The 19,914-nt window shown below is 51.8% G+C and overlaps 1 protein-coding gene across 7 annotated transcripts in view; it reads right to left on the bottom strand.

The window, feature by feature from the left end:
• The window catches only part of IQCE (IQ motif containing E), a 1,388,455-nt gene that overhangs the window by 293,040 nt on the left and 1,075,501 nt on the right, over window positions 1-19,914 (bottom strand). For 4 of the 7 annotated variants that reach the window (XM_069647600.1, XM_069647602.1, XM_069647603.1 and 1 more), the window contains one exon: window positions 16,921-17,034. The exons of the other annotated variants lie outside the window; for them this stretch is intronic. In XM_069647600.1, coding sequence (XP_069503701.1) covers window positions 16,921-17,034 — 114 coding nt within the window. The remainder of the gene's footprint in view (window positions 1-16,920; window positions 17,035-19,914) is intronic. 7 annotated transcript variants of the gene reach the window in all.

The following is a 19,914-nucleotide window of genomic DNA, read 5'->3' as shown; positions in this document are numbered from 1 at the left end:
AATGCAGCGGGTCTTGAACTAGATGGCGCAGCTGGTGTTCATGGCCCGAACTGGCGTCGATGGCACAGCTGGCGTCGTAGGCGCAGCTTGCATCGATGGTGTTGACAACCTCGATCTCGACTTATTCTTCGACTTACGGCTCGAAAGATCCTTCAATGATTTCTCATCGCGCCGAGGCCTCAACGGCTCTCGATGTGGATCTGGCCTTCATCCCGGGCACGAGGGATTTGGCTTGAGCCCTTTCCTTACCGGCTTTAGAAGGCGCAGTAGGAGCATGGCTTGTTGAGGGTTTTTGTTTCTCAAATATTTTTAGCATTTGTAATCGAAATGCTTCCCATTCGGCAGGAGTGGAGGCCTTTGTGGGACAGGATATAGCTCTCTCAGGAGAAGAGTCCGAAGAAGAAGTAGAAGACGGCAACCTGTGGTGCCTTTTTTTTCGACTTCCTCGATGACAATGAGGAATGGTGGGAGACACTCGTCGACCTGGACCTTTTGATTGATTGATTGATTTATTTATAGAGCGCTTTAAACCAAGGCGTTGTACAGTGGAACAAGATAATACAAGATAACAACAACAAAATAACAGTGGGAGCAATTACGTCATGAATCATTCGACAAAACAGTGCAAAGAGCAATTAACTGAAGGGGGAAGATGAGTGGGATTGCGTGAGGAGGGGGGCAGGGGTGGATTGGATGAGGGAAAATGGAAGGGATAGAGGGGAGGAGAAGGGGAGAAATCAGAAGAAGGGAGAGGGGGGGGAAGAAGAGAGGGCGGGGGGTTACAAGGAGGAGAATGGAGGAGGAGGGATTTAAGGGAAGTGCAAAATGAGGTGAAGGTCGTGGGATAGCGGATTGTGAGAGGGAGTGAGTTCCAGTGCAGAGGTGCAAGGAGTTGGAAGGAACAAGTTACTTACCTGTAACTGTTGTTCTCCAGCATGGGTCTGGCATGGATTCACATGCTCATGAATATTCCCCGTCGTCAGGCTGGGAATCCTCGGTAAAGAAAAAACCAGTATGAGTTTCGTTTCTGATCTGTCTTTCGTAGTAATAACCAATCACTGGTCTCTGCGTCATACTGACCACAGCCAATGACTGCCCTCTACCTAAGCACCGCCTCTGGCAGCCATCTTCAGATTTGGAAGCACGTAAAAGTGGCAGTATGACCAAGTGAAGAGCCGCAGAGGGGTAGGCGGGAGGGTTCGCATGTGAATCCATGCCAGACCCATGCTGGAGAACAACAGTTACAGGTAAGTAACTTGTTCCTTCTCCAGCATGGGGTCTGGCATGGATTCACATGCTCATGAATAAAGAATACATAGCAGTACACACATGCACAACCACGGGAGGTGGCAAAGGCTCAACATTAAGCATTACATCAAACTCAACATTAAGCATCTTACCTCCTCACCAGGCTCACCTCAGGCGAACAGGTTGCGCAGCACTGCTTGGCCGACCCTGGACTCCTCCCTGGAATCCCGGTCGACGCAGTAGAATTTCGTGAAGGTGTGCGTCGACCTCCACGTAGCAGCCCTGCATATGTCCAGCAGGGGCACACCAGAAAGGAACGCCGTGGTAGCTGCGATCGCTCTGGTGGAATGGGCTCTCGGACGGCCAGGCAGCGGTCGGTTTGCCAACCGATGACAGTACATGATACAGCCGGAGAGCCATCTGGAAATGGAAGCCTTCGAGAGAGCCTTCCCCTGATTGACAGGTCCAAAGTTCACAAAGAGTTGTGACGTCTTCCGAAAACACTTCGTGCGGTCCACGTAGAACTTCAGCGCTCTAGCCACATCCAGCGAGTGCAAAGTCCTCTCAGCCGGCGACGAAGGCGACGGGAAGAACACAGGCAACACCAAGGGTTCGTTGAGATGGAAGTCCGACGGTACCTTGGGCATGAAGGAGGGGTGCGTCCTGAGCACTACCCTCGTGTCGTGGAAAGTCAAGTACGGGGCCTTGCAGGAAAGGGCCTGGATCTCTCCCACTCGTCGTGCGGAGGTGATGGCCACAAGAAAAGCTGTTTTCCACGATAGAAACTTCAACGGGGCCGAGTGCAGAGGCTCGAACGGAGGTCCCATGAGCTTGGTCAGCACCACGTTGAGCTCCCACGCCGGGGCCGGAGCCTTCACCGGCGGGAACGATCTGAACAGTCCCTTCATGAACTCTTTCACCAGACGATGAGACCACAAGGACGTCTGCCCCGTGGTTCTGGTGTATCGGGAGATCGCAGCAAGATGAATCTTGATGGACGCGTGTGCCAGACCAGCTTTGGCCAGCGTCAGCAGGTACGGCAGTACTTGGGGAGCCGTAATCCGTAGAGGGTTAATCTTCTGTGCGTGGCACCAGACAGAGAACCTCTTCCATTTGTGTCCGTAGCATTTAAGAGTCGAGGACGCCCTGGCCTTTGCAAGAACCTCTCTGCAATCGGCCGGTATGTCGTATCCTCCAAACTCTAGCGCTGCAGGAGCCAGGCCTGCAAGTTCAGCGACTTCGGGTCGTGGTGGAGGATGGCGCCTCCTTCCCTGGAGAGTAGATCCGCGTCCGCCGGCAGCTTGATCGGCGGGGACGCTGACAAGTCCAGCAAGTCCGGGAACCATATCTGCCTCGGCCACGCAGGTGCGACGAGGATCATCCTGCCCCGTGACCTCTTGAGCTGGTTGACGAGCCGGATTAGCAGAGGCAAGGGAGGGAACGCGTAGAGGAACAGGCCCTCCCAGGGGAACGAGAAAGCATCGCCCATGCTCCTCGTCTGGGGAAACCTGCTGGCGAACCTCCGGCACTTGGTGTTCGTCGCCGTCGCAAACAGGTCGATCTGGGGTGTGCCCCACCGTCGGAAGAGGCGATCCACCAGATCCTGCCGTAGTTCCCACTCGTGGCACGAGCGCAGCTCCCTGCTGAGTGAGTCGGCAATGGTGTTTTTTATCCCTGCCAGATGAAACGGCACCAGAAAAATCCCTTGGGCGACGGCCCAATGCCACAGGTCCTGCGCCTCCTTGGACAGCGCTGGGGACCTGGTTCCGCCCTGTTTCCTGATGTAAAACATGGTGGTGGTGTTGTCGGTGAAGATCCTCACCACCTTGCCCTTGAGGGACGGAAGGAAGGACCTGAGGGCCCAAAACACTGCACGGAGCTCCAGGACGTTGATATGCAGGGACTTCTCCGTCGGGAGCCAGAGTCCCCTTGCGTGCAGATTTTCGGTGTGCGCTCCCCACCCTTCCAGGGAGGCATCCGTGGTCACAGTCTCCTGGTGGGCTGGGGTCTGGAAGTCCATGCCCGCCGTCAGATGCGCGCGGGTGCCCCACCACCGTATCGCTCGTCGGAAACTCTTGTCGAGCTTGATCCTTTCCTCGAAGCTGCCCGTCGTCTGGATCCAGCGCGCATCCAGGAATTCTTGCAACGGGCGCATCCGGAGCCTGCACATGGGAATGAGGTAGATGCAGGAAGACATCATCCCGAGGAGGGACTTGATGGACCTCACTTTGGCCGCGTCGGCCACCAACATCCGTTGCACCTTGCCCAAGATGGTCCTGGTCCTCTCCTCCGACGGGGAGGCCAGAAGGGACACTGTGTCGAGCCTCGCTCCCAGAAACAGTGCGACTTGCGCGGGCACCAGGTGGGATTTGGCGTAGTGGAAGTAGGCATCCTCCAAATCCAACGACGATAGGAAGTCTCCTTCCTCCAGCTGACCCAGGACGTGCTGGAGGGTGACCATCCGGAACTTCTGCGCCTTGATGAACTTGTTCAGACGTCGCAGGTCTAGGATGGGGCGCCATCCTCCCGTCTTCTTCTTCACGAGGAAGTATCTCGAGTAGACTCCGGAGCCCCGAAGCCTCTTTGGGACGAGTTCGATGGCGCCCTTTCTGAGCATCGCCTTTACCTCCAGGAGAAGTTGAGGGACGTGAAGTTCTTTCCTGGCCACGGGGGGGACGCGCGGGCACCTTCTTTGAAACTCGAGCGCGTGGCCCCGGGCCAGGGCGTCCAGCACCCAACGGTCGGTGGAGATGGACTCCCACACGCTGACGAAGCCCGCCAGCCGGCCTCCCACCGGGGTGCTTCGGTGGGGGCCCGACCCCACGGCCGGTTCAATCCTGCTTGGACGCGGCCTTGCCGCCTTGACCTCCTTGGCGACGACGGCGGGGTCCGCTAGACTTGCCTCGTCCTCTGTAGGCCTCTTGCGACGACGAGCGGGCCGCTTGACGGTAGGAAGCGAAACCGCCGCCGGAACCTTTGGAGGCGCCCTTGCCTCCGCCGCTCCGAAAGGGCGTCCGTCGTTGCTGCAGAACTCCAAGGGCCCGGGCCGTCTCAGTATCCGCCTTGATGGCCTGAAGGGAATCGTCCACTGTCTTCCCAAACAGGTTGTTCCCGTCGAAGGGCATGTCCAGGACTCTGGTCTGGACGTCCTGCCGGAAGTCCGTAGCTTTGAGCCATCCACGACGTCGAAGGCAAACGCCGTTGCCCAGCTGGCGGAACCCAGTGTCGGCGATGTCCGTCGCCACGGTGATGGCGTGGTCCGAGGCCACCTCACCTTCCTGCAGGATCTCCAGGGCCTCCGCCCTCTTGTCGTCCGGCAGAAAATCCAGCAGGGGAGCTATCTTGTACCACAGCTCCCTGTCGTAGCGAGCCACGATAGCCAAGGCGTTGGCCGCTTTAATCGTCGTCGCTGCCGACGAGATGACTCTACGTCCCATAGCATCCAATTTCTTTCCCTCGCCGTCCGGCGGGGAAGTCGATGTGGAGGCCGCACCCCCCCCCCGCTTTCTTCCTGGCTGCCGCGGAGACGACGGAATCCGGGGTAGGCTGCGCCCGGAGGCATAGGGGGGCCGTGTCCGGGACCCGGTACTTTTTCTCGTACCGGTCTCTTCTAGCTGGCGTCGTGGAAGGGTTCTTGAGGAGGGAAAGGCCCTCATCCCAAATGTCGTCCAACAGAGGCACTGCGAGGACCGTCTTCCTCTTGGCCTCGCGCCGCTGATAAAGGAAGCCTTCCTTTTTCTTCTCCTCAGGGCAGAGTTGGAAAAGCTCGGAAGCCCTGGAGATCATGGAGTGGAAAGATCCGATCTCGTCGGGCGGAGAAGCCCTGGTGGGAGGCAACGACGGAATATCCTCGTCGTATGCCTCGTCGTCCGTACCCGTCGCTGCCGTGTCAGTCCCCGTATCATCCCCTCGGGTGGACGGGGAGGAGGGCTGGACGGGGCGCGACGGTTGAAAAGGAGGTGGTGGATGGATCCTTCTTTTCTTGGTAGGGGGAACACCAGAAGGTCCCGGTTCTGGATCCCCCGACGGGAGAGGTTCCTCCGTCGGTAACGGTAGCCTCGTCCTTATCTCGGAGCATAAGGACTGTATGGCCAACAAAATGGCCGCCGAGTTGTCTTGCGGCGCTGGCAGAGGGGAATCCGACGGGCGAGCAGGGGCCCCGTCGGTATCCTCGACGATGTCGTCGTCGTCACCTGCGTCGGGGTCCATTCCGACGGGCTGGCCTTCTTCCACGCCTAGGCCGTGGCTTAAGACCTCGATCAGCTCCTCTTCTGAGGTTGAGGCCGAATCTACGACGACGCCCTGCCCCCCCTTCTTCTTCCCCACGGAGGGTTTCATGGGGGTCCTATCGATGGGCACAAAAGAAGACTCCCTCCGAGGAGGCAGGGAGATTCTGGGCCCTGAGGTCGCCACCACTGGTGCAGCCTCCACAGGCTGAGCCAGGGCCGCTGCGACCGTTTCGATAGAGGGCTTGGTCGGATGGATCAAGGCCTTCACCACCTTAGGTGCGCTCACCGCCTTATCCTTGAGGGAGGGGGCACTGCCACGCTCCTCCTCTGCCTTAGAGCTCGACCGGGGCCTCTCCAGGAGCTTCGCCGGGTGCTCGGCCTTCCTCTTACCCGACCCAGAGCGTTGGCTCGTGGTTGATGGTGCCGGGGAGGGTGCGCCCTGCCTGGCGCCCGTAGAGCCCGACCGTTCGGCGCTCCCGGTGCCAGCGGACTCGCGGTGCTTGGCCTTATGTTGGGCCCCCGTCGCCGGGGCGCCCTCAAAGGTCTTAGAAGACCGCTCGGATTTCTTCTTCTTCTCGCCAGACGGGCTCTTACCCTCCATCCAGTTGGCGAGACGTTGATGGCGGTCCTTCATGGTCCGTTCCGACATGTTGCCGCAAAACGCACAGTCCTTCTCCACGTGCGTCTTGTCCTCATGAAGGCAGTAAAGGCAGAAAGAGTGTTCGTCCTCCTTAAAGACGTTCTGCAGCTGGCATCCAGGGCAGACCCTGAACAGCTTTCCGGGCGTCGAGCTTCCCTTCTCCTGGGCCATCTCCGAGACCGGGCCTGAGAAGCTTCTGGAGTCCTCCGAAGTGTAGCTCGACGAAATCTTCACCCTTGAGGGGCGCAGACGAATCCGACACGGGTCCCCGTTGATCGGATGTAGGATCGGTGGAGCTTGAGGCTCTTTTGACCGAAAGAATCGAAGTTTTTGTGAAAAAAGCGCGAAAAATAGCACTAACGCTCGAGAGCAATAGCACGAGGATCCCAACACATGAACGTGCGGTAAAAATCTGAAGATGGCTGCCAGAGGCGGTGCTTAGGTAGAGGGCAGTCATTGGCTGTGGTCAGTATGACGCAGAGACCAGTGATTGGTTATTACTACGAAAGACAGATCAGAAACGAAACTGATACTGGTTTTTTCTTTACCGAGGATTCCCAGCCTGACGACGGGGAATATTCATGAGCATGTGAATCCATGCCAGACCCCATGCTGGAGAAGGAGCGGAAACAGGAGGAAGCGCAGGGGGCTGGAGGTACAGTGAGAAGGAAATGGTCAGCAGAGCGAAGGGAACGGGAGGGGGAGCAGAAGGAGACAAGGGAGGATAGGTACAGAGGAGCAAGAACATGGAGGGATTTGAAGACAAGGCAGAGAAAGTGAAATTTTAGCTGTAAGTGGAATCGTAGCCAGCCCAGGTAAGAGAGCGAGGAAGAGATGAAGTCACGGGAGGTAAGGAGACAAAGGGTACGAACAGCAGAGTGGTATATGGATTTAAGAGAGGCAAGATGAGATGTGGGAAGTCCAAAGAGTAGAGAAGAGCAGTAGAAGAGGCGGGAAAAGATGAGAGAGGAAATTAGAAGTTTGGTGGCATGGAATGTGAGGGAGGGACGGATTTTGCGAATATTGTAGAGGTGGTATCGGCAGGAGTGAGAGGTGAGTGAAATGTGTTGTGAGAAGGTGAGAGAGGAGTCAAAGAGAACGCCTACGTTACGGGCATGGGGAGACATAGGGAGATTGGAGGGAGGAAAGTTAATGAAAGCGGGAGGAGAGGGGGGAGAATTAGAGGGGAAGAAAAGGACTTCGGTTTTATCAGTATTAAGAGAGAGAAAGCGGGAGGACATCCAGTTCTTGATAGCAGTAAGACAGGAGGAGAGCTTAAGGTGAAGGTCAGTTGAGGACGAGGAGAAAGAGAAGAGTTGAGTATCGTCAGCAGAAAAATGGTGGGAGATGGCAAACGAGTAGATAACTGGGGCAATGAGGGAGGTGTAAAGAGAGTACCAAGTACAGAACCTTGAGGAACACCGTAGATAAGAGGGAAGGAGGAAGAGGTCTGGCCTCCCCATGATACAGCGAAGGAACGGGAGGAGAGGTAAGAGGATAGCCATTTTAGAACGGGGCCTTTAAAACCAAAGGAGGAAAGAGTCGCCTCTTGCATCGTCCGAAGAAGGTCTCTTCAATGGGGTAGTCGATGGGGATTTTTTGGGGTTTCAACCTACCGCCAATTTCCCCTTTCACTCCTTCAGAGCTTTTCTGGTCATCGACTGACATTTCGAGGCGGCCAAAGTCTTGTATTCCAGACTGAGACACCACTAGCATATTCAATGTAGGTCAGTTATCGACATCTTGGAACCGCAGTCCTGACCCTTCTTAAACCCGGTCTTCGGGGTGCATGTGTCGAAGAGGAATACATATTTGCAAATGAACAATAGAAGCGCGCCGTAGTTCTTGAAGCGTAAGCTTACTTGGAAAAACGGAACTAAAGCCAATGGGCGCTTCACATGCTATATATACTTGATATCACCCTCGAGACGGAGGCCCTCGAGGGACATCGAGTCAACTGCATCGACGCACAGCGCCCTCTGCCGGAAAAAAAAACGTCTGAAGCAGCTGAAGCTGGAAATCATATCAAAGATGAGGAATTTGTGGGATGACACAATCCATTCGAAAGTTAAGTTTAAGTCGGGGCTGGAATGAGAGCCAGCCAAGAGTTGAAAAGTAAAAAGAAATGGAATCACGAGGACCAAGAAGAAAAAGTAGATGGATAGAAGTATTGCAAACAGATTTCAGAGAAGCAAGACGGTTAAGAGGGAGACCAAAAGAGCAGTGGAACAGTAAACACAGTCAGACAGAAATTAGGGAAGATATTAAGAGTTTAGTAGCATCAAAAGTAAGGAAACAAAAGACTTTCCAAACATCATATACGTGATAGCGACAGACATGTGAGGATAAAGAAATGTGATACTTAATGGATAGATCAGTATCTAAATAAAGTACCAGGTTGCGAGCTTGTGAAGAAATAGGAAGCTGGGAAGGAGGACATAAAATAAAAGAGGGGACAGAATAGTGTTAGCTGGAAAGAAAAGAACCTCAGTTTTGGCTGCATTAAGTACGAGAAAGTGAGCCGACATCCAAGATTTGATGGCCAATAGAGAGGTAGAGAGTTTATTGTGGACTTCAGGAGCAAAAGATGAGAAAGACAGGAAAAGCCGAGTATCTTCAGCATAAAAGTTATGGGATAGACCAAAGGAGGAAATAAATTTCAGCCAGTGGGGCGGTATAAAGAGAGAAGAAAAGGGCCAAGGACCGAACCTTGTGAAACACTGTGGATGAGATGGAGCGTGTCAGACGATGCCCCTGCCCAAGAAACCGAAAATGTCCTTTGGGACAGGTACGAACTGAACCAAGAAAGAACAGACCCAGTAAAACCGAAAAAGGAAAGAGAAGCCAGTAACAGAGGGTGATCAACAGTGTCAAAAGCTGCAGACAAGTCTAAGAGGATAAGAGATGAATGTTTAGAATAACGTACTGACAAAGAATCTAGAACAGAGAGAAGAGCTGTTTCAATAGAATGAAAAGGGCATAACCCCGGCTGAAAACAGGGAAGAAGAGAATTATTAGAGACAAAAGTAGAAACTTGAGAACAGACAAGATTAAAGTTACTTACCTGTAACTATTGTTCTCCAACATGGGTCTGGAATGGATTCACATGATCATGAATATTCTGCGTCATCAGGCTGGGAATCCTCGGTAAAAGCAAAATCAGTTTCACTTTCACTTTAAAACTGTATTTCTCCTCTAAACCAATCACTGTCCTCTAGGTCATACTGCCCCCATCCAATGACAGTCCTCTCCCTAAGCCCCGCCTCTGGCAACCATGTTCAGATTTGGTAAGCACGTAAAGTGGCAGTATGACCAAGAAGAGCCGCAGAGTGGCCGGAGGAAGGGTTTGCATGTGAATCCATGCCTAACCCATGCTGGAGAACAATAGTTACAGGTAAGTAATTTAAACCTTCTCAGGCATGGGCTCTGGCATGGATTTACATGCTCATGAATAACGAATACACAGCAGTACACATTACACAACCACAGGAGAGGGGAAAGTATCAACAGAAGTAATTAACACTTACCCCTGGAACAGACTCGCCTCAAGCAAAAAGGTTGTGTAGCACTGGCAGACTCTGGACTCCTCCCTGGAATCCCTGTCGAGGTATAACTTTGTGAATGTATGCATGGACCACCACGTTATAGCCCTGCAGATGTCGACCAGGAACACACCAGAAAGGAATGCCATATTCACAGCAATCGCTCTGGTGGAGTGGGCTCTTGGTGGGCCCGGCAGAGGCCGTTAGCCAGCCGATGACAGTGCATGATGCAGCCAGAGAGCCATCTTGAGATGGAAGCCTTGGACAAGGCCTTCCCATGAATCACTGGTGCAAAGCTCACAAACAATTGATAAGTCTTCCGAAAACTCTCTGTACGTGCCACGTAGAACATTAAGGCACGAGCAACGTCCAACGAATGCAAGGTCCTCTCAGCCAGCGATGAAGGGTTCGGGAAGAAAATAGGCAACACCAAAGGAGGTGGAATTCCGACTGAACCTTCAGCATGAAAGTGGGGTGCGTGTGCAGCACCACCCTCAATTAGTGGAAAATCGGATACGGCTGCTTACAGGATAGGGCCTGGATCTCACACACTCGTCTGGCTGAGGTGATGGCCACAAGGAATGCCGTCTTCCACAAGAGAAACTTGAGTGGAGCTTGATGCATAGGTTTGAAAGGTCCCCCCATGAGTCTTGTCAGGACCACGTTGAGTTCCCATGCCGGGGCAGGCGCCTTTACCGGCTGGAAAGATCGAAGAAAGCCCTTTGAGAAACTCTGAGGAGTCTGTGGGACCACATCAAGGATCTTCCCGAGGGTCTGGTGTAGCGCGAGATGGCCGCCAGGTGTCCCCTTGATGGATGCGCAAGCCAGCCCAGCTTTTGCCAACGAAAGCAAGTACGGAAGAATCTGTGGGGCTGTGACCCTCAGAGGGGTAATCCTCTGCGACCGGCACCACGTAGCAAAACGTTTCCACTTCTGGCCGTAGCATTTTAGAGTCGACGACGCCCTGGCTTTGGCGAGGACCTCCCTGCAGTCTCTCTCTGGTGAGCAGATTCGGAAGTACCAACAACTTGACTAGCCACGCCAGGGTGATGAGTAGCATCTTGCACAGACACTGTCCGAATGTGTTGATCACATGTAGCAGCAGAGGAAACAGGGGGGGGGGGGAATTACAGAAACAGTCTTTTCCACAGGAAGGAGAACGCATCCCCCATGTTCCTAAGTTGGTGGAATCTGCTGCAAACTATTGGCATTTTGAGTTTGCTGCAGTAGCAAAAATATCAATCAGAGGTCTGCCCCATTTGACAAACGGATGGTCCACCTGATCCTGACGAAGTTCCCACGCGTGGTAGGAGCGCTGTTTCCTGCTGAGGGAGTCGGCAATGGTGTTCTTGAAGCCTGCTATGTGGAACGGGACGAGGAACATCCCCCTCCCTGTCCTGAGCTTCCTTGGAGAGCACTGGGGATCGAGTGGCCCTTGCTTCCTGATGTAAAAAATGGTGGTGGTTTTGTCTGTGAAGATCCTCACCACCTTACCCTTAGAGACAGTAGAAAAGACTTGAGGGCCCAGAACACTGCCCGTAACTCCAGGATGTTGATGTGCAGATCCTTCTTCTCTGGAAGCCACAGACCTTTGGCATGTACACGTCCGGTGTGAGCTCCCTAACCTTCCAGAGAGGCGTCCTTTGTGACCATCTCCTGGTATGGCAGTGTTTGACACCCCGTCCCATGGACGATGTGGGAGCCCACCACTCTATCGCCCGCCAGAACTACTCGTTGAGGGGGATCTTGTGCGCAAAATTCCCAGACATTTGTACACAATGTGCATCCAAGAATTCCTGTAGAGGTCGCATCTGCAACCTGCAGAGACGGACGAGTTATAGGCAGGACAACATCACGCCCAGCAAAGACTTGACGGCCTCGAACCGTGGCCGTCTTCACCGACAACAGCAGCTGTACCGTCCCTTGAATGGCTGCTAGTCTCTCCGCTGATGGGGATGCCAGGCAAGCCACTGTGTTGAGTCTGGCGCCAAGGAACATGGCGTTCTGCGATGGTGTTAAGCAGGACTTCATATAGTTTACAGAGAACCCCATCTCTGTCAGTAGTCGTACCGTCTCCTTCGTGTGCTCGTCGGCCAGTTCCCAGGAGTGGGCTCGTATCAGCCAATCGTCCAGGTACTGGCATAAGTGTACACTCTGCAGATGCAGGTGGGCCGCCACCGGGGCCAGGCATTTTGTGAACACCCTTGGAGCTGACTTTAAGCCGAAAGGTAGGGCCTTGAACTGGTAGTGTTGGCCTTGTACCACAAATTGTAGGAACTTCTGATGTTTCCTATGGATGGGGAGATGGAAGTATGCATCCTCTAGGTCCGACGATGTCAAGAAATCCCTTCGTCCAGTCGGCCGAGCACGTGTTGAAACGTGACCCTCTGAATTTCTGGAATTTCGAGTACTTGTTTAGACGGCATAGGTCTTCTTTCTGACCAGAAAATATCTGGAATAGACTCCGGAGCCCCAGAGCCGTTGAGGAACGAGCTCTATCGCCTCTTTCTGTAACATGGCTCACACTTCTTCCAGGAGCTGAGGGATGTGCTGCTCCTGACAGAGAACCGATGGAATACGAAGGCACCTGCGTAGGAACTCCAGGTGTGCCTCTGGGTGAGAGCATCCAGCAGCCACCTGTCGGTGGTGATCTTCTTCCATTTGCTGACAAACCTCGTCAGCCGGCCTCCCACCAGGGTGCACGAGTGGGGGCCTGACGTCTTGGCCGGTTCAGGATCGCTTGGCCGCTGGTGCTCTGCTCTGTGCGCGACTGCGATGCTGACCTCCGCTTTCATAGGCCTGGAAGCGACCCCTGTAGGCTTCCTGCATGGAGGATCAGCGAGGGTGCCTGTACGACGCAGAGTATCCCTTGAATGATCTGCTCGATTTTCCTCTGGAGGAGCGAAAAAGACGATGAGCGATGCTGGTGCTGAGTGCCGAGGGCACATGCCGTCTCTGTGTATGTTTTTATGGCTTGAGGGGATTTGTCAACCACCTTCCTGAACAGATTTTCGCTGTCAATGGGCATGTCCAGCAGCTTCGCATGAACGTCCTGGCGAAAGTTTGTGGCCTTCAACCATCCCTGCCGACGAAGGCAAACACTGTTTCCCATCTGTCGGAAGCCTGTGTTGGTGATGTCCACTGCCACCCACCGTAATGGCGTGGTTCCTGGAAGAGGGCGAGAGCCTCAGTTTTCTTGCCGTCGGGGAGGAATTCCAGGATAGGGCCCAGCTTGTACCAAAGCGTCCATCTTTTTCCCTTTGTTGTCCGCGGGGACTGATGATGCGGAGGCCAGGTTGGCTGAGCATATTCTTGCGGCCGCCGACGCTAGAAATGTCATCCAAAAAGGGTACAGCCATGATTGTCTTCTCTTTGATTCCCTTTGCTGAAATAGGAAACTCTCCTTCTTGGTTTCCTCGGGCACAAGCTGAAACAGCTCGAAGGCCTTGGAGATCATCGAAAGGAATGATCCCACCTCGTCTGGTGGAGAGCCTCTATTAGGGGCGTGTGTGTATCCAGGTCTGCTGGTGGAGTCAGGTAAGCCACGTGGTGGAGGAGGCTGATGCAGCTGTGTCGGGTGACGCTTCCTCTTCTTACGTGGAGGCTGGTCAGGGGCCTGCGATACAATAGGTGCCGGTGTTGGAGGCAACCTTTGCTGGATCTCCGTCTCTAGGGTGTGGAGAGTTGACAGGATGTCCATGGATGAGTCGCTCTGCTGTGGAGGGAATGATGGACTGTTAGGGCCTGTGCCGCCGTCCTCATCATGGACTGTATGAACGGACGCTTGGTCGTCGTCCCTGGAGGAGATGTCCATTGGCTGAACGTAAACCTTGGAGAGCTGCTTTGGGTCCCCGTGCCATTTTTCCTCCTGAGGGCTGTGTACCAGGACGTGAACCGGTGCCTTTCTTCCCCCAGGGGTGCCTGCAGCCTTCGCCGCTGCCTCGGCAGCTGTGTCACGCCTGGGGCGCTGTGTCGCGGCTGGGAGGCAGGGATACTCTCTGTGCTGTAGGGACCACCTTCGTCGGGTCGGTACCAGAGGGTGTCGACAAAACGGTCAGTGGCATCTTTGGCTGCGCCTGATGAGTCTGTGAGGCCTTCTTCTCTTCCTCCTGCCTTTATTTCTCTGATGTGTCTCGTAACTTCGCTGGGGTGGAGGACCCGATGGCAGTCTGGCTGATGAGGCGGATGGCGATGGCGATCGCGGTCTATCCGACCTGGGAACCGCATCAGTGATGAACCCAGCGGAATCAGCCTTGCGATTCTTGGCCTTCTCTTGGACCCCCACGGATGGGGCATCCTCAAAGGCCTTCGACCTCCTCCTGAGGGAGATCGCTCCTCGGACCGACCGGTCCTGGATGAGGTTTGACCCTGCTCGGAGCACGGGTCAGGGGCCTTGCTCGACTTCAGTCATGCCGCCAGCATGCTATACCCATCTTTCTTAGTTTTCTTCAAGAAGCCCAGGCATATCTGAGACCCATCCTCGGTGTGGTCCGGATGCAGGCAGTACAGACACTTTTGATGTTTGTCCTCCACGAAGATGTTCCTTAGCCCGCATTGGATGCAGGGCCTGTAAAGTGTCCTTTCCTCCTTTTTCTCCTCCGTCATGGTCGGAGGGCGCGAAGTAGGCCCAAGACGGCTTTCCAGAAACTTCAACGAACAATCGCCCTTGAGGGGCACGCTACTTCACCGACAACGGATCCCCATTACCGGCCGATGAAGATAGGAGCACAAAGGCTCTGATGGAACAAACTTAGAACTTTTCCGCAAAAAAGTCGGAAAAAAGTACAAAATAGATCAGAGAGCAACTCGAGGACTCCGAACACTCAAGTGTGCTATTAAAGTCTGAAGATGGCTGCCAGAGGCGGGGCTTAAGGAGAGGACTGTCATTGAATGGGGCAGTATGACCCAGAGGACAGTGATTGGTTTAGAGTAGAAATACAGTTTTAAAGGGAAAGTTAAACTGTTTTTTCTTTTACCGAGGATTGCCAGCCTGACGATGGGGAATATTCATGAGCATGTGAATCCATGCTAGAGAACAGTGACCTTCACAATCATCCTTCTATAAGCAGTATTAGAATGGGTATGAGGATCTGGCTGTCCAAACTCAACATCCGCGGAGGTGTCTAGCCCACTAGCATCCTTGAGATTTAGGGCCAATTCAGAAAGCCTGTTCTCTTCTGAATGAAACTGCTCTGGAGCTCGAGTGGATTGGAAAGGCTTCAATCAAAACGGAACCGGATTGTCATCCTCGGCGAATATATTTCTAAAAGAACCCAGAAAATACTTCCAGGATTGCGGAGCAAACCTCGAAGCTGAGGATTGCTCCATTGTCAGCATCGGGGAGCATTTTTAAATTTGCACTGACACGTCGTCGAAGAGGGCTGTGGCCGATGGAGTTACTGACAGTGTTATGGGCTCTTGAACCTTCGTCGAGGTCTTACCCTTCTCCGGGCTCCTGGGCATGCTTAGTCAGGCGCGGTAGGCTCAGAGGTCTATGTTTTTTGCCTGCGGAGGAGGAAGCCGAGGGACTTGCTTTTTCAAACAAATGTTTTACCAAAATTCCTCCCACTTTTTCACAGAGGGGAGGAGTCGGTCAAGTGAGGAGTCCCGTGATGAATGATCATCTTCTTCACTTCTTTTTCCAAAGAGGACTATTAGTGACTGGAGTCACTCCTCGAATGGGACCTTTTTCTTGGATTTCAACGGCAAACACTAGACCATATCAGGGCTTTTTCCCTCATCAGACCTCAATTTTGAAGGGTTGTGCTGGGTGACTGATGCCGAATGTCTAAGAGCTAACTTTGATGCTCTCTCCTTCAATAATATTGGAGTCAGGTTTCGGCATGAACCACAATCAGCAAATGCATGATTGGTACCGAGGTACCACAGACAAAACCTATGAGGGTCCATCAGGGACATGTTAGGGTCGCAGTCTCAATCCTTTTTGAAACTGGAAGGTTTCAGAGTCTACATATTTATCGGTACGTGAAAGTTCGAGTGAGTCAGATGAAATTCTCGGAAGCGTTGAACGGTAGTTCCCAAGAAGTCTGCTGACCATGCGTAAAAAATGCCAGGACTCAACAATGAAGAGTGCGGAGGAATCTCGACACCGGCCGCATAGCGCCCCCTGCTGTCAACCGTTTCAGATTCTGCTGCCGCAGGATGAATATATCTAAGATGAGGCATCTGTGGGAGGAAACAATGCATGAGAAAGTGTGAATTTCTGTAGGACTATGTATGAGAAGGATCAAGAAAAGAAGACTGGACCAAGTCTTGTGCTAGTCTGTCCAACAATGACATCTGGCTAAACCCCACAGTGGAATAGAACATGGAACATTATGTATGCTTGTGGTGAGTAATCTGTATCGCTGAAACCTCACATGAGGTCTTCAAAAAATGAAGTGTTTCATTCTTCGACATTATACTTCTTTTGATGCAGTGACTCATGGACCTGCTATCAATGCACCAAAAAGCATCACAATAAGTGTCTCGGACGCACGAATAGACCAGACCACTTTAAAAAGTGATTTGAAAAGGTATGAACATTCATTATTTATAAACCAATCTAATTATTAGCATTAGGGCAGCATCAGAATGCAGTCTCTGATTTGGATTGCCATCTGTCTAAGCAGGAGCTACCAAGAAAGCATACAAACACTAACAGTCTTCAAAACAATTACGCAAAATGTTTATATCAGTGCATGTTCAAAGAAGAAAATATCTAAGCCAATTTAAAACACACTGAAAAGAAAGAGGAAAAACAGGCACAATGTGGTTTAAAGGGGGAAGAAAACAAATAGAGGTTGCATCCAGTTAGTGTGAAGAAGCCGGTATTCTACCAGATTTCTGTGGTTTTGTGAATGTTTCCATATGAGTGACCAGCCAAGCAACACTAGTACAAAACATTGCAATCCAATATGTTCACTGGGGCTTCTTAAAAGACAGGGGTACTGTCAGCAGGAAGATAGATGCCCTAGCCAAAAGAAGGGTTATGCTTATGCCAGACAAATACAGAAATGACGACAGCATTCTGCAGATCATTTGGGAAAAACAAACTGCAACAGAAACGTAAATATGGTCAATGAAAAGTAGTAAACCTAACCCCACACAGAATCATTCATTGGGGTATGGTAGTTTCTCCTTCTTTGCGATTAAGAATGATAATAAATGTAAACTCTGTACTATTATTTGAATTCGAGTGACCAGTTAGGGAGCAGATCTGACATCAGTAGTGCTTCCTAATTTTTGCCCTAGCAGGTACCTGTTGTAGAACATTATCAGGACCCAGAGATTTCGAAATGCTGGTTTCTCTTGATGACAACAGTTTTTGCCGAGCCAAATGTCCTCTAAAGGCTGATTGTAGCACAGTGGCAACCTAGCAAGGAAAACAAAAAATGTTTTTGTAGTTCAGGAAATCAAAGCTGTTGCTTACTCACTTCCACTACAATACATATACAAGTGTGTTATTCCAATTACTTGTTCAACAAGATAAAACCCACTTGGAACAACAAATTACTTGCCTTTGGTAATACATCCTAGCAGCGGTAGATGGTATCGGTTACTTTTTCACCAGCAGGAGGCGAGGTGTGCCTCAGGGTCAATCTTCTTCAACTGACCCCTTCGTTGCTCCAAAAGTGGTGGCATCCATGCCATATATATGGCACACCATGCCAGTGACTTCAGTCCTACTCTATTTTCACTGTACTCGACAGCTCAATAACATAAAACAACAAGAACATATGCTCCTCCATGTGGGGTAGGCTGGGAGGGTGATGAGCAATCTGTGGGAGGGACATCCATTAGAAAGAACATACCCAAAGGTAAGTGATTTGGTCTACTAATGGATTGCATCCTAACAAAGATGTGAGGGGAAAAAGTGAGATGAAGATTCCATCAAACAGACATTTTGCAGAACTGCTCCTCCAAAATGAGAGTCTTGGGACCCATAGTGTGCAGAAAATAGTCCTTCATAAATGGTGTCTAAGGAAGCCCACCACACTTATTGACAAATGTCCAGAGCTGAAACCCCTCTTCGCAAAGCTGATGTTACTGCAAAGCCCACTAGTTGAGTGGACCCCAAGCCCATGGGAAACCTTTCTGCCTGCCAATTTGTAACACTCTCAAATGAAGAGTATTATCCATCTTCAGATTGTTTTCCTAGAGGCAGCAGAACCCCTGTGTTGACCCTGCAAAAGATAACCAAAAGCTGCTCATCCTTCCTACACATCCTTGGCTCTAGCCATGCAGAAGCTAGAAGCTTTCTTGCGGTTGGGTCAATGGAATCATTCCCTCCTGCGATGGATGTGGGGGTAGGTAGGCCATTTTCTGGTTTAGATGGAATTTAAAGATGACGTAGACAAAGAAAGAGGATGACTGTACCTCTTAAGGTGTCCTTTTCTACTGAGAACTTAAAATAAGAAGGTTTTACTACCTGTATTTTGCATACTCTTCTGGCCGATACAGGTCTACAAGAAAGTCAGCATCAGAATTTGTACAATTGGACAAGAGTGCAGTGGCGCAAAAGGAGAGTCCATAAGAAAAGATGGGACCAGATTACGATCCTAGGAAGGGACTACATATTTCTTCGGGGTGGGGTGAATATGTTCACTAGGCCCCTCAGAAACTGGATCACTGTGGAGATTCCAAAATAGGTCCCCTGTTCTCATGTTCTACTAAACCCTGATAGCCAACAGGTAGCCCTTAACAGTGCACCATTCTGAAGCCCCACCTCAAGTATATTAGAAACTGCAATATTGAGCAAGTTAGACAAGAAAGGGGATCCAGAATCCCCACTTCACACCAAGCACACTTTTTTTACTTGCATTTGTAGATCGTCTTTGTGGGCGGCTTTCATGTGGAGAGGAAAACATGCACAACCTCTTCTAGAAAGACCCAATGCCTCATTACAATAGTGGCAGTCCGGAAACAAGGGTACCGGTAAGCCTAACGGGACCCTTGTTTCCGGACCGCCACATTCCGAGTCTGCTGCCGGGGCTGCTGCGCCCGACAGGTCTGACCCTGGCAGGCGCAGCAGCCACGGTAGGCAGAGCTGTCATGGAAGCAGCTCCGGGTGCTTCCGTGAACCCTATGGGAGTCCATGGGAATGGGGACTAACGATTACCGGCACGTAGCTTCCCGAGCCGCCGGGCACCGGGAAGCTAGGTGCTGGTAAAATGTTACGAGTCTGGTGGCAACCCACCGGAAACACCGGCAGGGTTACCGCCGGACTCGGAATGAAGCCCCCAGTCTCTATATCTTAGCCTCTCAACAGGCCGACATGCAATTTGAGAGTAATGGGATTTCAAAGCTTGAATGGCCCTCCCAATTGGGTGAGAAGATCCGCTCTCTTCGGGAGGCAACAAAGAGGACAGAGGAGATCAGTGTATCACATCTTTCAAGCCCAATCTGGGGCCACTAGAATCATAGTGTCAATTCTTCATAACCTCCTGAGAAGATTCAGGATGCCAGGAAAAGGTGGGAATGGGTAAAAGAGACTGAAGTCTCAATCTATCAAAATCACATCCCCAGTGCCCCTTCTGGGGAGAAATTCCCTGGAGCAGAGCAGCTTGTACTTCCTTTTGACACTGGACGTGAACAGTTCTACCCAAGGGGTTTGCCAAAGGTCGAAGATTTCTGTAAGAATCTCCAGGCATAACTCCCATGCAAGGAAGACAAAGCCCTGCACATGCAGTGAGCCTGCCACCACAATTTCCTTTTCAGCCAAATGGATTGTCAACAGGAACATTTTGTTGCCAATGGCCCAGAGCCAAAGCTGCATTGTTTTCTTGCACAGGGGAAGCAATGCTACACACATTTCTTGTTGAGGTAGTGCACCGCCATTGTGTTTTCCATCAGGATCAAAACAAGCTTCCACTTGATCAAAGGAAGTAATGTTTTCAGTGCTAGCCTTATTGCCTGCTGCTCTAACAGGTTAATGTTAAGCCTGGCCTCTGTCAAGGAACAAATGCCACTCTCTCTGACATCCCCCAGATGAGCACCCCAGCTTTTCAGGAAAGCATAGCCTCAGTTACTAGGGTAGCCAAGGCTGCCAAAAGAGTTCACCTACTCTCAGAGCGGCCCATCATGAAAGATCCTGCACGACCCGAGTCAAAACTCAAAGCAGTTCCACTATGGGTGTAGAAGACTATGCAATGTAATGTCCTCACCCTCAGTCATGCTTCTGGTGCCAGAAGAATGCAGAATGCCATTAGTGCTAGAAGACAAACAAAGGCTGAGGCGGCATAAGATCAGCTTT

The sequence above is a fragment of the Ambystoma mexicanum genome, chromosome 2q (assembly GCF_040938575.1).
Source record: "Ambystoma mexicanum isolate Mex_15411 chromosome 2q, UKY_AmexF1_1, whole genome shotgun sequence".
Taxonomy (NCBI): domain Eukaryota; kingdom Metazoa; phylum Chordata; class Amphibia; order Caudata; family Ambystomatidae; genus Ambystoma; species Ambystoma mexicanum.
This window is presented reverse-complemented; position numbering and strand designations above follow the sequence as displayed.